Genomic DNA, 17,308 nt, shown 5'->3' with positions numbered 1-17,308 from the left:
TGTCATAAATTCTTTTTTGAAACCTTGATCAAATTTATTAACTAAGAAAGCACTGCAAGCTCCTCCCACCACCCCCGAATCACAAATACCTGGTGAAAAATTTGTGACCGAATCCAAGAAAATATGCCTGAAAATGCAACCTATTCATCATAAGCAATCAACCATCTTTAAGTAACACTCTGAGGATCCCTGGCAACCGAATGATAAAAGTATAATTTGATCATTGTAGTCAGTACCCCTTCATCAGCCATCTGTACCAGGTATCTTTCCATGGTCACACTCTTCCTATACTTTCCGTCTGGCCTGTTTATTCTCAAGGACCTTTCCTGAAATCAGTGATTCCGTTACCTCAGTCTGCTTAAGAGGTCAGCATACTTTATTGAAAAGTACAACAAAGAGATTTAGGGATGAGTCTTACCCTCCTTCTTGGTGGGTTCTGGCATGACCACAGTAAAGTGTTAGCCTCCGAAGAGTGTCTTCCCCTCCGACAGCAGTTGGCTGAGACCCCAGGAGCGGCAGAGAGGATGCAGGTCGGCGGCGCGACAAGCAGCTGGGGCCGAGTGCAGGGCTTTTATCCGCGGCGGCCCCGCCCTCCCCCGGCCCCAGGATGCTGGCACTTGCCGCCGAGGACCTCTCCCGCCTCCGCGGCTCACCCTGCTCTCTCGCCCACGGGGAGGAATCTCCTGTGCATCTCATGTGGCTCTGAGAGCACCTCTAACTTTCTAAATTCAGCTGCAGCTTCGTGTGTCTTCTTACTTTTCTCCTTCTGCCCGACACGGGCATGTGTCCACTCAGGAGTGCTAGTTGGACGGTCAAAAACTAAGTTAAAAATCATTATATGCTAATCCAACGTACACCTTGGTTTCCACTAAGATTACAAGGGAAAAACAATTTCCGTTTTCAGAGGACAATTCTGTGCTCCCATTAGCTTTGCGTATTCATCCGTTCTTGATTATTGGTGTTAGTTTTCTTTTTCTTTTTCTTTTTCTTTTTTACTTATTTAAGAGAGGGAGCAGAGACAGAGAAAGCAGAGAGAGAGAGAGAGAGCACACAAGTTGGGAGGAGGGGCACGGGGAGAAGGAGAAGCGGTTCCCTGTGGAGTCTCCATCCTGGGACCCCCAGGCTCATGACCTGAGCTGAAGGCAGACATTTAACCAACTGAGCCACCCAGATGCCCTGGTTTTAATTTTCTTTCCCATTTTTATTAATATGTTAATATTAATGTGTCACACCAAATTTCTTTAAAAAAAAAAACATTTTATTTGTTTTTTTGAGAGAGAGAGAGCACAAGCAGGGGAGGGGCAGAGGGACAAGCAAACCCTGCTGAGTGGAGAGCCCCACTTGGGACCCTGAGATCATGACCTGAGCTGAAGTCAGATGCTGAGACACTTAACCTACTGAGCCCCTTCGGGCCACATTTCTATCCTGAAGAACCTGTCTCATTTTCTTTAAGTTTCTGTTGAGTAATACTGAGCGTCTACCTTTTTTCAAGAAATGTCCTTTGAAAAAATTACAGGGCATAAAGAAGAATGAAGGAATGATACACACTGCAACTTGGGTGAAGCTCAAGAGCAATACGCTAAGTGAGAGGAGCCGGGGCCAAAGACCACAGTGCACAATTCCACTAGTGTGAAATGTCCATGTAGGCAAATGTATAGAGTCAGAAAGTCACTTAGTGGTGGCCAGGGGCAGAAGGGGGCTGGAGTTGGGAGTCAGTGCTCATGGGTATGGAGTTTCTTTGGGGGATGATGAAAATGTGTCCTAGGATTAGGTAATGGTTATGGTTATACAACTTTGTGAATATATTAAGAATGACAGAATTATATGCTTAAACATACATGAGCCCTGAGAAAAGACAGTCAGATATACCAGTAGCCATCGTCTTGCTTCAGGATGGCAAACACACAAACAAACGTAACCTTGCATATTGGCAGACTGTATCAGATTTGGCCACTTTCTCCCAAAACTCTCATGGAATTGACAAAGAAATATGAACCACCATGTGGTCAAACTAAAAAAGACATCTTGCTTGCTTTGTCTACACCCATGACACTGCAAAGACCAGGATGAAATTTAGTTTCTGTGTCAAGACGACTGTTCATGTATCTTTTATGAGTATGTGTTTTCGAGATTATTTTCAAGGGACTTTGATTGATTTGTACGAAACCAGCCACATTGTCTCATTTAATTTCCCTCGTGGCCAAGAGCACAGCTGGTCAGACTTAGCTCCACCAAAATCTGTGCCAAGCTACCTTTTCATATAAGGATGGAAATCTAACTTAGAACTTAATGGCATCATGCTTTAGCTATGTGGTGGGGAGAGGGAGGGAAGTCAGTTAAGAAGGTCAGTGAACATCTTCTACAGAGAAAGACTTTTTTGAACCACATAGGGAGGCACAGAACATTGTTTTGCTTTTTCAGATATTCCTTTGCTCTGAGACGCTAAACAGATAAATGTCAGCCAGAAAACATTTTGTCATATAAAGTTGGAAGTGCCTTGAAAGAAAGTGACTTTTTGTTGTTGTTGTTGTTGTTGTTGTTGTTTCCTGTGTCTACTATGAGAATATCAATTAAAAGAAGAAGCAATTAAAGAGGCTAGAATCTAAAGTCACACCCTCGGGTTCTGTTTTTCCACCTATCATTAACCAGCTGAGGTACTCTAAGAAGTCAAGTGGCCTTTCTAGACCTCGGTTTCCTTTTGTGTAGGAGGAGAGGCTGAAAAAAAAAAAATGACCTCTGAGTCCCCTCCTAGTTTTAACATCATGATTCTAGATGAGTAGTCCCTACAAAAGAATCTTTTTTTTTCTTCCCAGCATTCTCAGCACACTGTACACCACACATGTGATGGACATAAGGACAAAGTGTTCATGTTGCAGAAGAATGTCCATAGTGATGGGCAGATTTCACACATGCCATGTAAGAGGTGCCACGCCATCACTGGCTTCTGCAGAAAGCCCATTGGGTCTTTAATGCACTGATCATTTTACTGAAGTGGACACATGCCAGGAAATACTGCAACCCATGGAGAAAATAATTTTATGACCTGGAAAACTGTTTGGCAATATAGGACTTGATTAAAAAAAGACAAAAACTTATTGGAGGAATTGGAAGTATGGACAAATTCTGGGATAAATGGCTATGAAGTGTAGAAGATGGTTGAAGTAAGATCTAAATGTAAATAATAATCAGATATGTATACTTTTTCCAGGACTATATTGTTTTAGGAACACATAACCCTCATTCCAGATCTTCTATATCGATCTTGTAGGTTACAGACTTCATCTCCAACAACACTCTCAGGAAGTGGGGAAAAATGATCAACAGGGCTCTTTTTTTTTATTAAATACTTTTTTGAGCTTTTTCAGAGTTATATTTATTATTCAGTTATATTTGAATGATTATAGCAGTAATATAACAACAGTTATGTGAAGATAGAACTGTTTCTTGCTCACATAAAGCAAGTTCAAAAGTAACTAGTTTAGAGTCATCATAGTGGCTCCACAGTGTCATCAGGACTCCAACCTCCTTCTCCTTGCTCCACCATCCTCCAGGTAACTTCATGGCCTACTATGGCTGCTAGTGCTCTGGCCATTACATCCACCTTCCAAGCAGCAGAAAAAAAAAAAAAAAAGAAAGAAAAGAAAAGAAAAAAGGACTCACTTCCTCCATTTTAAGATTTTTTTGAAAAATAAATAAATAAAAAATAAAATAAAACAAAAAGATAAATAAATAAATAAATAAATACTTATTTGAAGTTCTACACGAAACATCTAATACATCCCATTGGCTAGAACTTGGTTATATGGCCATGTTTGGGTACCAAAAAAAGCTGGGAAGTGTAGTTCTTTTTAATTCTCAGTAGCAACAGACTTCTACTACTAAAAAGAATGACGAGAATAGATGTTGGGTAAACAAATATCAATCTCTGCCTTACTTTCCAAAACAAAAGCAATAGGGATCCCTGGGTGGTGCAGCGGTTTGGCGCCTGCCTTTGGCCCAGGGCGCGATCCTGGAGACCCGGGATCGAATCCCACGTCGGGCTCCCGGTGCATGGAGCCTGCTTCTCCCTCTGCCTGTGTCTCTGCCTCTCTCTCTCTCTCTCTCTCTGTGACTACCATAAATAAATAAATTAAAAAAAAAAAAAGCAATAATGTTCCCTTCCCTAAACAAAGAATACAGAGAAATATAAATATAAGCCCCTTCCTCTTTCCAACCTTATTCTCACTTCATGGTGTGAATTAACGTCTAAGTTCTCTTGCGTCTCAGAGGGCAAACTTATATATTCATATGCAGGGAGTTATTTATTTTTTATTTACATTGTCCTTCAACTTGTTTTTCCCATTTAACCTTCATACACGTGTGCATGCATATATATATATATATATATATATATATATACACACATATATGTGTGTCCGTGTGTGCATATATGTGTATGTGTGTGTGTGTGTGTATATATATATATATATATATATATATATATATATATATATATAACAAACTTAACCTTTTTTATAGCTGAATAATCCCTCATGGTATGGATGAGCCATATTGTGCCTTATTTTTTCAATTCACTTCCCTTTAGATGGACATTTAGGGTATTACCAGTGTTTTAGCACCACAATTAATACTGTAGTAAACATCACAGATAACCTTATATATTGATATTTTCAAATTAATAGGATAGATTCTTAATAGTGACCTCATAGTGCAGATGCATAGTTTGAATCTTAATGGATTTTTACTAGAATACTCTCCCAGAAGGTGGCCTGTGCAACAGGTCAGTCAGCAATATATAAGTCTGCCTGTTTCATATATCCTGGATGTTATCATTAAAAGAACAAAACCACATCAACTTAATGCTTGTTGACTTAATGTGTGAGATAATACTATTCATCATTTGAGTTTCCATGTTTCCAAAAGGTTAAGCCACATTTCATGTTTATTGATCTCTGTTTCTTTTTCTGTGAATTACTCTTTTCTAAATCCTTTAGTTTTTTTTATTATTTTTTATTTCTTTTTATTTATTTTTTTATTGGAGTTCAATTTGCCAACATTTAGCATAACACCCAGTGCTCATCCCGCCAAGTGCCCCCCTCAGTGCCCATCACCCAGTCACCCCAACCCCGCACCCACCTCCCTTTCCACTACCCCTTGTTCATTTCCCAGAGTTAGGTGTCTCTCATGTTTTGTCACCCTCACTGATATTTTCACTCATTTTAACTTCCAAAGAAAATTTTTGATTTTTTTAGCACTCTCTTCTGCTATCCACAGTGAACCCCTAGCAATATCTCTGATTTCTCCTTCAGGAAAGTTTTAAAGTTCCCTTCAATATGGGCCTTATATTCCCCCCCCCTTTTATATTGGAGTTTAATTTGCCAACATATAGCATAACACCCAGTGCTCATCCCATCAAGTGCCCTCCCTCAGTGTCTGTCACCCAGTCACCCCACCCCCTGCCCACCTCCCTTTCCACCACCTCTTGTTTGTTTCCCAGAGTTAGGAGTCTCTCATGCTCTGTCTCCCTTTCTGATATTTCCCACTCATTTTTTCTCCTTTCCCCTTTATTCCCTTTCACTATTTTTTATATTCCCCAAATGAATGATACCATATAATGTTTGTCCTTCTCCGATTGACTTATTTCACTCAGCATAATACCCTCCAGTTCCATCCACTTCAAAGCAAATGGTGGGTATTTGTCATTTCTAATGGCTGAGTAGTATTCCATTGTATACATAGACCACATCTTCTTTATCCATCATCTTTTGAAATGTTGGAGAGGATGTGGAGAAAGGGGAACACTCTTGCACTGTTGGTGGGGATGTGAACTGGTGCAGCCACTCTGGAAAACTGTGTGGAGGCTCCTCAAAGAGTTAAAAATAGATCTGCCCTATGACCCAGCAATTGCACTGTTGGGGATTTACCCCAAAGATACAGATGCAGTGAAATGCTGGGTCACCTTCACCCCAATGTTTATAGCAGCAATGTCCATAATCCTTTAGTTTTTGTTAATGATATGAACTCTGTAACATATGTTTCAAATAACTTTCCCTTTTTTGCCTTTTGATTTTTTGACCTTCTTTGCAATAACAAATTTTTTTAAGTTTATATTTATTCAAATCTATCAACTTTTCTTCTATGGCTTCTGGGTTTCCTGTTTTACTTAAAAAAAAAAAAAAAGTCTCTCCACTCAGGTTTATTCAAATACTCTTATAAATTTTCTTCAAGTATTTTTAAATGCTAAAATATTTTTTATTTTGTGAATTAGGGAACCTGAACTTGTTTGTGATCCCACCCCCCAGCTTAACAGGGCCTCTTGCCAGCACCATGTCATTGTTATTCTATTACTGACTTGAGATGTTACCTGGAGTTCCTGGGGGGCTCAGTCAGCTTGGCATCTGCCTTCGGCTCAGGTCATGATCTCAGGACTCTGGGACCCAGGCCTGTGTCGGGCTCCCCTCTCAGCAGGGAGCCTGCTCCTCCCTCCTGTGGTGCTCTCTCTCTCTCTCTCTCTCAAATAAATAAATAAAATCTTAAAAAAAATTTTTTTTTAATGAACCCATTCCTCCTCTGCCCAGCCCCCAGCAACCAGCAATACATTTTCTGTCCCTCTGGATTTACCTATTTTGTGAATATTTTATACGAATGGAAACTTACAGTGTGTGACCTTTTGTGTCCAGCATATTCTGTCTGGTATTGAGCCTAAACTCTGTCCCTTTCTGACAATAAATAATAATCAACTATGAATAAATAAATTAATTGGGAAAAAAGTATTTTCCACCTAAAAGATACATTTTCAAATATTATTTTGTGTGGAATAATCATTATCTAGTAATATCTTTTATGCTGCTTTACTCAATCGTGTATAAATAATACTTGTGAGAATAACTTAATTCCAAATACATTGTTAACACTGTAAGGCCTTGTGGTCACAGAAAAAAAATGTTTCAAAAAATTTCTATTTATATGACTTTTGAGGCAGAGAATATAAGATACAAAATTCTTTAAAACTTAAGACAGGGATTCCTGGGTGGCGCAGTGGTTTAGCGCCTGCCTTTGGCCCAGGGCGCGATCCTGGAGACCCGGGATCGAATCCCATATCGGGCTCCTGGTGCGTGGAGCCTGCTTCTCCCTCTGCCTATGTCTCCGCCTCTCTCTCTCTCTCTCTCTCTCTCTCTGTGACTATCATAAATAAATAAAAATTAAAAAAAAAACAAACTTAAGACAAAAAATATCATTAAATGGGAAAAGAATCTCTTAAGGTAAGTAGAACGAAGCTATTTACTCAAGGAGAAAGGGAATGATGTTAAATTTCCAATGGTTAAAGAGTTTATTTATATGTTTTGAATATAATATGGTAGGTGTTATAGTGCTCTGACATTTTTATCCCATGGAGATGCTTGAAATCATGAGGTTATAGTTTTATTTTTGTTTTCATGCCAGTTTTTACAGAAGGTTGGAAATGACATTCTTTGCAACCATTTAAGCTTAGGACAGAAAATTTTAAATAGCAGTTGAAAGGCATGCCTGGGTGGCTCAGTTGCTTAAGCCACTGACTCCCTTTTTTTTTTTTTTTTTTTTTAAGGAAGAGAAAGAGAAAGAGCACAGTGTGCACTGGGGAGGCACAGGGCAGGAGAGGGGGAGAGCACAGTGTGCACTGGGGAGGCACAGTGAGAGAGAGAGAGAGAGAGAGAGCACAGTGTGCACTGGGGAGGCACAGGGCAGGAGAGGGGGAGAGAGAACCCAAGTGGGCTCCATGCAGAGATGACTTGGGGCTCGATCTCACAACCATGAAATCATGACATGACCCCAAATCAAGAATCCAGACACTTAACCGACTGAGCCACCCAGGAGCTCCCAAGTGTCTGGCTCTTGATCTCAGTGGGGTCTTGATTCAGGGTCATGAGTTTAAGCCCTGCACTGGGCTCCACATTGGGTTGGAGCCTACTTAAAATTTTTTTCTAAAGAAAGCAATTTGAAAATCTATAAGGATCATCCAGAATTTTCTTTGATGGTGGCATTAGTTAACTCAGGTGTCCATAATAGAATATCATAGACTGGTGTCTTAAGCAACAGAGGTTTATTTTTCATGAGTCTGGAGGCTGGAAGTCTGAGATAAGAATACCAGCACAATCAGGTTCTGGTGAAGGCCCTCTGCCCTGCCTACCCATAGCCGCCATCTCTTTGTGTTCTCACATGGCAGCGAGAGACAGAGAGCAAGCTCTCTGGTGCCTCTTTTTTTTTTTTTTTTTTTAAGATTTACTTATTTTAATTTTAAAGACTGGAGAGGCACAGAGGGAGAGGAAATCTCAAGCAGACTCACCAGTGCAGAGACTTTGTGGGACTCGATCTCCCAGCCCTGAGAGCATGACCTGAGCCGACACCAAGAGTTGGACACTTAATCGGCTGAGCCACTCAGGAGGCCCTCTGGTGCCTCTTCTTATAAGGGCACAAATCCCATCATGAGGATCCCATCTTCACAATCTTATCTAAACCTGATTACCTGCCAAAGGCCCAATCTCCAAATGGCATCAATTTAGGCTTAAGGACGTAGCATCTAAATTTTGGAGGCATGCAATTCTGTTCATCGCAAAAGGTATGTGAACAAAATAACTTCAGGGCTTTGTTCATATTGCCTGTTTCAGAAGAGGGCAGTGGTCAGGAAGAAGGGGCCCCTAGATCTGAGTGGCAGGATACAGATACTGCTTCTCCCCCTGCTTTTCCTCTCTTTTTTTCCTGGGCCCTGGGGGTTTGGGGATGGGGGCTTTCCCCACGATTCTGCTCCCAGCCCTCTGCTCTCTCCGTACATTCTCTCCCTTGGTGAGCTAATCCCCTCTCACATTCTCAGTTATTACTGTGTGAATGCTTCCCAGAGCCCATCTCTGACCTTATTCCTGAGTTCCACTTCTGAACCTACAACATGCCTTGAATATTAAAAATTTAACCCATTAGAGATGTAATAATTACTAAAATTATTATATTTCCTTCTGTTTTCCCCTTTGCATATTTTATGGTATGTTCTGAGTTTTAACTAAGTCATGAAAAGCACAGGCCCAGTATCCAAAATGAGTTAAGACAAAATACAACAGAGAGCAGATTATCTAGTCATTTAAAATATGAAGCCTGACTGCACAGAATTATAAAGGACATTCTCGGGTCTATCAGTTCTCCCCATCCTAAACCGTCACCTCATTGTACGTGAAACCAGAAGGAACAAGTGGCAAAGGTGGTGAAGGCTTCGGGAATTTGTGAAATTTTAACAGAGTTTTGCAAAGCAATGTCTAAAGTGAATTTTATTTCTCTTTCATTCTGTGTGCATGTTTGAGTGTTAAGCTTGTTCTATGTGCCCTTGCAGCTACCAGGACAGTGATGTTTCCACCCACAACATTATAAATTGATATTATGAATAACTGATCTTTAAATGTAACCCACTAACGAACAGATGGTGATAAAATGGAAGATGCTCCCCCTCAAATACTCTATGGGAATCTATTCCATTTTTAAAAACTTTCTTGCACAAAATGTTCCTGTACTCATCATTCTTGAAATGAAAAAGAAAGAAACCTGCCTTCTTGACATTCCTTAGTGTGACTTTGAATTTCAGCTCACACCGAGTACAAGTTCATGCTGGAAGCCCTGCAAGCTATCAATAGAACTCTACTCACCCGCCTTATTTTAAAGCAGAAGCATGTTAAGCTCTCTAAGCCTCCTCTCATAAGACATACCCTTCATCTCCCAAATTAGTCCTGGTGCCTTTGCTGGACCCCTTCCAAGACTCAGATGTTCTTTTAAGCTTCATGTCCTACCACACACCATGCAGTAGACTATAAGCAGTGAGGGCTCCTTTGCCTCAAAATCTCCTTTAATTTATGAACCCTAACAATTTCCAGCCTCCATATCTCCTATCTCCTACTCTGTGCTTACGGTGCTTGTTGAAAACACAAAAAATCCTTCCTATGTTTGATGACTCTATATTATGTGTGCAATACATTTATTATTAGTAAGAAAGTAAAAACGAAGCAAAACAAAAAACAAATGTAACTCAGAGGTCCCTGACCTTGACCCATCATCACTTCCTATGAGCAGACCCTCCTTCTTACTATTTCTGGCAGCTGAAGCAGAATTCCTACCCTTCACAGTGGCTCCAAGGCTGACCCATTTTGGAAGGCTAAACTCAAAGACTTCCTCCACAGAGTCTTCTCTAATACTCCAGCTGGAAATTACCTCTGACTTCTCTGAGTACTTCATATACAGTCCTTGCATGGTAATGACAGTTTTGTTTACCTCATACTGTCCATATTTGTATGTCTTATGCTTAAGCCAGAGATTGCAACCTAGTAGCCTATGAGCTAAATCCAGTTTGCAGATAAATTTTACTTGGCCCACATACTTGTTTCATACAAATACACACACACACACACACACACACACACACACATATATCATGTAAAATTTGAATTTATAGGGATTCCCTGGGTAGCGCAGCGGTTTGGCACCTGCCTTTGGCTCAGGGTGTGATCCTGGAGACCCGGGATCGAATCCCACGTTGGGCTCCCGGTACATGGAGCCTGCTTCTCCCTCTGCCTGTGTCTCTGCCTCTCTCTCTCTCTCTCTCTCTCTGTGACTATCATAAATAATAAAAAAATTAAGATATTTTTAAAAAATATGAATTTATAGCTTCCCTTGGAAATATTTGGTCCAGTTAGAAACACTATGGTGGAGCCTGTGGGGGCCAGCCCATTTATTTCTTGGGACTTTTCAGTCATTTGTGTTACATGCCTTGTCCAGATGGGCATTTGAACTTGCAATACTTTGTCTAGACTATAGTATTCCTGAGGCAGGATCTTGTTTTAATCATATTTTCAGCTTACAGCAGACACTTAGTAATTTGCAGCTGAAAAAACTAAATGTATCTGGTCTGAGAAGCAAGTCTTTTTTTTTTTTTAAGTGACTTTGAGGTATGCCATTGGGATCCGACCAATTCTTCCCATCATAATGTTGTTGGAACTCCATCAGTAAGTATCTACTCACCTTCTACTATGTGTTGAAAACTTGGAGATACAAAATAAACAAGCAGCACCCCGCCTCATCACAGAGGGGACTGTTTGAGGTAACAAGCAATATACACATGGAATAACTTGTGAGCAAGAGATCATTGCAATTTCAAGGCCACACAGCCAAGCGTTAAATGGATGAGAGGCTGGAGCTAGACAGAATTGGGTCTAGATCTTGGCCCTGTACTTAGGCTCTTCTAATATTGAGCAAAGTATTTACCATCTTGGGCCTTAGTTTCCTCATCTTCTGCTGGCTGCCTTTCGAGAGCTAGGCTGGGATAATAAGAACATCTGCCTGTAGAGATGCAAGAGGATTAGACGAGTGAACACATGTGAAGTCCGAGGCACCATGTCTGGACCTGCTGGGTGTTCTACAGGTGGAGGGGTTATCACTGGCAGTGAAATGATTCAGAATCACCGATGGTAGTAGATACAAGAACATTTCATCCCTTCACAAAATTGGCCAAGCCCTCTTTCCCATCCAGTCTGTATTATCAGTCAGGCTACTAGATTCTACTAAAAATATGTGGCTGCTTAATATTCAGATTTGACTCCTACAGTCAAAGGAGTGCTGACGCTGTGTGGGGGCATGATGGAAAGGATGAGTTTGTCCTTACGAATCCCTTCACACTGTGGACATGTAACGGCCAGCCCTGAGTCTGCAGCTGCAGCTGCTATTTGCAGCCCCGGGGCCTCTGAGATGAGATTCTGGGGCTCAGATTTATTTTCTGCCCCATGCCTTTGTTTGAAAAGGCTCTGGTCCCGCTCAGCTGCCCTGACTGTTGCTGCTGTCCCGCAGTGTCCTAGTTTGCCTCCCTGAGTGAAGGTGTGCTTCCTCCCTCAGCTGTCTCCCAGAAAATTCAGAAAATCACTGTCATTATTTGTTAGTAAACATTTATAGTATCCTGGGCATCTTGCTAAGTATTTTGCATATATTTTTCTCATTTAATTCTCATAAAACTCTATGAGATAGGTAACACTGTTATCTTCATTTTAAGATGAGGAAACTGAGGTACAAGAAGATTAAAAATGTTCCAAAGCTCCCAGTAACAAGTGGAGCAAATATTTGAAAGCAGGTATGTTTCCCAGAATCCACAATCTTTTCGTTTTTTTAAGAGTTATTTATTTATTTGAGAGAGAGAGAGGGAGCTCTTAAGTGCACGCAGCAGGCGGGGTGGGGGAGGGGGGCAAGCAGACCCCTCTGAGATCTATCTGAGGCTGATTCTGAGATCACGACCTGAGTCAAAATCAAGAGTCGGTCACTTAGCTGACTGAACTAACCCAGGCGTCCTCAGAATCTATGGTCTTAATCATTAAACACTACCTCCTTAAATAAATTTTGGTGAACATCTTTCCTTTGAAAACACATTTCTTCTAAACCTCAGTTGTTTGATATTACCTTAGCATGACAAAGGGGGTGACAAAGAGGTTCCCTCTGTAGGTTCACTTCATAGATCTCCCAAACATCACCTGCAACAGTTCTTTAAGAACTCTGAATAGCATTTGGGTTAAGTGAGGAAAAAGGAGTGATGGATTAGCAAGGTCTGCAATGGACTTTCCAAATGTGTATCTATTGACTATGAAGTGGAAAGGTCTTCAAGTAAGAGTCTTTGTATCTTAGTTTTGAGGGAATGTATCAGGAGAATGATTTCATAAGTTAGGACCACATGTCAGACAAAGTCATAGCATCATCTGAATATTCCTGAAGGGTATATTGTCCTTAGTTTCCATCAAGCAAAAGAGAGAAACGTTTTCATATCTTAGGACTTTGTCAAGTTCTAAGCCTATTTTCTCTTTCTTTCTTTCTTTCTTTCTTTCTTTCTTTCTTTCTTTCTTTCTTTCTTTCTTTCTTTTCTTTCTTTCTTTCTCTCTAGTGAGAGAGAGTGCTTGCATGAGCCTGGGATCGGGGAGAAGGAAGGAGGGACAGAGGGAGAGGGAGAGAGAGAATATCAAGCAGGCTCCATGTCCAGAGCAGAGTCGGGCACGGAGCTCATCTCACAACCTTGAGATCCTGACCTGAGCAGAAATCAAGCGTTACATGCTTAACCAACAGAGCCACCCAGATGCCCCAAGCTCTATGTCTTTTAAGAAAAAAAATGTATGTATCTTCAAATTATATCAAGTCCAAAAGTCTTTAGATATAAATGAGAAACCTATGCACATATCTTAAGAGCTGAAGAAACAAAATGCAAGCATCTGATCAGCCTGGTTCAGAGTTAGTCCCTGGGTCCTAGAGGAATTGAGTCCCACATCCAGCTCTCTGCTCAAAGCCTGCTTCTCCCTCTGCCTATGTCTCTGCCTCTCTACTGTGTCTCTCATGAATAAATAAATAAATTTTTAAAAACCCCTAGATCTATAATGTGCAATTACAATAAATTGTTTACTCCAAACTAAATTTCTGAATAATCTTTTCTGCATATAAAAGCCTCCAGCACCCCCTAGACATTCCACGTGTGAGAAGCACCTCTTACCTGTCATTTGATTCATTACAGTCTCTCGAGATATATAAGACTCCTATGATTAATCCTCTTAAGGGACCTCAATCCTATTCAGTTCAAGTCTATTTATTGAGCTTCTCCTTTGGGCCTATCACAGTAAGGTATTCAGTAATGGATACTCAATAATGAAAAGACCCAGTGCCTGCCCTCAAAGAGCCTACAGTTTGATGGGGAAATGGACACTAACAATTTACCTCATGGCAATTCACCATGTTACCACATGCATGGTTCAGGATGAATTGACACCTCTTCAATATCACCTAGTAGACTAGAGCTCCCGTTGCTGATGCCACTGTTGGTTTAGTATGATTGTTGGAGACACCATGAAACTATTTAAGAAGCCAGATATGATTTCTTTCATTGACTGAAGAAGACTCTGTCCCCACCTGCATGAAGGACTTTTTACAGTCAAATTTGCATTAGCCACACAGCATGGCTGTTGCTTCTCCCATATTCCTTACCAGGCTTAGTAGCTTTGCCATCAACCCAGCCATCCAAGCCAGAAAATTTGATTTCACATTGTCCCCACTATTCCACCAAGTTCTGCTAAGTCTATTTCCACCATAACACAGATCATTTGCCCTCCTGTATACAAAGGGAGATCATAACATTGCACATATAGATCAGGTCTGCTGTTACATCCATCTTTCTCTCTTTGTGTACGGTTTGCTTCCTAAAACATATTCCCAAGTAGAAGATCTACAAAGTCATATCCCGAAGTTATATTACATAAATTACCTAAACCTCGAATAACATTTTTAAAATCTTAACAGTTTGCATGTATGTGATCCTAGGTCCTCCACACAGGACCTGGGTTAGCAATCTCTCATGAAGTTTGGTCTATTCTATAATCTCAATTAGGAAATTAAACATTTTCTCCAAAGAAAGTTATAAAGAGAGAGGAGGTTCAAATATGGTATCTAAGAGCCTCTTAGACCTTCCTTTGTAGGGATTCAGAACTTTCCCACACAGACCCTTCTGCTCCTGAGGACTGTATGGATGAGTTCTGAACCTCTTAGGCTAATACCACAATACAAATATTTAAAAGCTGAAATTAGAACAACCAACTTGGAAAAATGCTTGGCAATATTTACAAAAGCTGAGTGTGACCCTGCAATCTCACTCCTAGTTACATATCCAACAGAAATGCATTTTTATGCACACAATAAGATAAATAACAGCATTTGTCATAAAGAAAACTGGAAATAATCCAATTGTTCACCACCACTGTAATGGATAAGCCATGATGACACACTATTGAGCAATGAAAATAAATGATCTGGGTGCATATTACAAACCTAATGCTAAACAAAAGCTGAGAGAAGCAAAAGACACAGAGAGAACATACTACACTCTTCTGTCTGTGAAGAACAAAACAGGCAAAGCTAACCTATGCCGTGAGAAGTCATAATGTTGTTTCTCATATAGATGCTGGTTACACCAATGCACTGTTTGTGAAAATAACTGAACTAGATATTTATAATAAATGATCTTTTTGATATGCAAATACTTCAATAACATTTTCTAAATGAAAACAATAGAATACAGTATCTTAGCTATGAAAGAAATCACCTTTGAGAATATAGAATTCGCTTCAAAATAATATAGGAAGCAAGGGGTGTATAGCATATAAACCAAAAAAGATTGGCTATGAGTTGATAATTATTGAAACTGGGTGATGGATTGTTATACCTATGGAATGAAGAAGGTTCATTATCAGATTCTTGTGTGTGAAGTTTTTGATAAAAATACAAAAAACAGAGAAAAAAGCTGACTACCTATCTCAGGTTAATTATAACTGGAAAGAGGCCTCCTGGAGGAAAGGAAATCACCTTTCCCCACTTTCTCCTAGTATGAAATCTTTGGAAAATGATAAGTAAAATTTCTGTATTCAACAGGATAAGATAGTGGGTTAATCAAAAATATCTGATAATTTTTTTAATGAAATGTACCAATGTTTTTATGTAAACTTTACAAGGGGACATTCAGTCATCAATCTTTTTGTGTAAGACTGTCTTTTTCTTTTTTAGATATGGTGACTAGAGACCTTTGTTATATTTATCACATAAATGACATTCAAAGGATATCCAACATTTGTTTCTCAAAAGCAGAGCCAAAACTTAGTCCTAAGTTTCTTCTAGATTATTACCAGTTTCTAAGTTTTGCAGTTTACGATTTCACCACTTACTTTGATATTGGTTTTTACAATTTGTATTAACTTATGGGTTCCGCCTAGGTATTACAGAAACAACTCTCCACTTTCATATTTCATCTATTCACTTAACACTTAAATTCCAATTATAAATGGCATAAACAAGTTTGAGAGCAAACAATATCCTTGATAAGGTTATCACTCCACTGGTAGGAGAGGTAAGCTTGTGTGGTTTAAGAGTATTCCAGGGTGCTAGGGGCATCAGTCAGCATGTGGTTCTAGAGAAAATAAAGAGAAGAGATTAATTTTGTCAATTAAGTGGTGTTGGATAAAGATAGTTAAGATAGTAATATCCAGTGGCGCCTGGGTGGCTCAATCATCTGTCTTTGGCTTAGGTCATGATTTCAGGGTCTTGGGATTGAGCCCCACATTGGGCTCCCTGCTCAGCGGGAAGTCTGCTTCTCCCCCTGCACTTCCCTCTGCTCATGTTTGTGTGAGCTCTCTGAAATAAATCAAATCTAAGTAGATAGATAGATAAATAAATAAAAATATTTTTTTAAAAGATAGCAATATCTATCATTTCTTGACTATTTAGATATGGTATCTGACTCAAGAGCTATGCTGAGCATTTTGCATACATTATTCCATTTAATCCTTTATTAAAGATTCTGCATTCATTATTTCATTTAATTCTTCCGATATCCCTGAAATCGTCATCGCCATTTCACAGATGAAGAAAACGAGCTTCAGAGAAATCGAACCATCATCCAAATATATAAATTTTTAGGATGTAGAAGAGTCAGAATTTCAACTTGTGTGATTCTGTTGCCAACACCCCCCCCCCCCCCTTAACTGCTGTGGTCAGTGCTTCCTGTGTTCAGTCAGCCACGAAGAGCCAGGAAGAAATGGCAAGACATGTCCCCATTACCTAAGGGAGGAGAACTCCATTTGACCAGAAAAGTCCTCCACTTGAGAGGGTCACAGGCTCACATTGTGCAGGCTTACTAAATAGGGGACAGGGCAAGACATCAGAGGAAGCCAACTGTCTGGCTTCATCCTTTCTTAGGAAACTGGTCCTGAAGGAAGAAAAAGACCTTGGGAGGTACATCATAAATAGTAGCCATGAGGCACCCTCCATAAGACAAGTTCACTTTCTTTAAATAATTTCTGTGGGTATCTTTACATGAGTCAGATTCTCTTCTCTCCCCAACTGTCTTGGTTATATCATCCAGTTGCCCCCTTCTAAGGAAGGGAGGGTAAAAAAAACTTCAAGTTCTAAGCAGATGCTTGCAAGTTGCTCAGGGAATTTGAGATAGAAAATCTTTCTTTCAGATTTAGGTGGTTTGCAACCCTGCTATCCCCATCAGAATCTCCTGGAGAACTTTGAAAACAAAACAAAACAAAAACAAAAACAAAAACAAAACAAAACAAAAAAACCTGTACCAAAAAAAAAAAAAAAAAAACCTGTACCAGGGTTTTCATGGCTTTGCTCAGGTCCACATTCAGATTTCAGAGGGGTGGGTGAGTCGGAGCTCCAGCATCAGGATTTTTTTTAATTCACATTTCCTGGGTGATTAAAATGCACAGCCAAGTTTACAGCCACA

The 17,308-nt window shown here is 40.0% G+C and overlaps 1 protein-coding gene across 12 annotated transcripts in view; it reads right to left on the bottom strand.

Annotated features, from left to right (window-relative positions):
* Positions 1 to 574, bottom strand: part of MYBPC1 (myosin binding protein C1) — an 83,905-nt gene extending 83,331 nt beyond the window's left edge. For 11 of the 12 annotated variants that reach the window (XM_072773320.1, XM_072773311.1, XM_072773316.1 and 8 more), the window contains exon 1: positions 419 to 573. In XM_072773320.1, coding sequence (XP_072629421.1) covers positions 419 to 443 — 25 coding nt within the window. In that variant the 5' untranslated portion in view covers positions 444 to 573. Of the gene's footprint in view, positions 1 to 418 lie in introns of all 12 variants that reach the window. The other variant, XM_072773313.1, reaches the window with a different exon arrangement.
* Positions 575 to 17,308: the final 16,734 nt, after the last annotated feature.

This window comes from Canis lupus, chromosome 13 (genome assembly GCF_048164855.1).
Source record: "Canis lupus baileyi chromosome 13, mCanLup2.hap1, whole genome shotgun sequence".
Classification (NCBI taxonomy): Eukaryota; Metazoa; Chordata; class Mammalia; order Carnivora; family Canidae; genus Canis; species Canis lupus.
The sequence above is the reverse complement of the archived record's forward strand: the minus strand, read 5'-3'. Positions and strand labels throughout refer to the sequence as shown.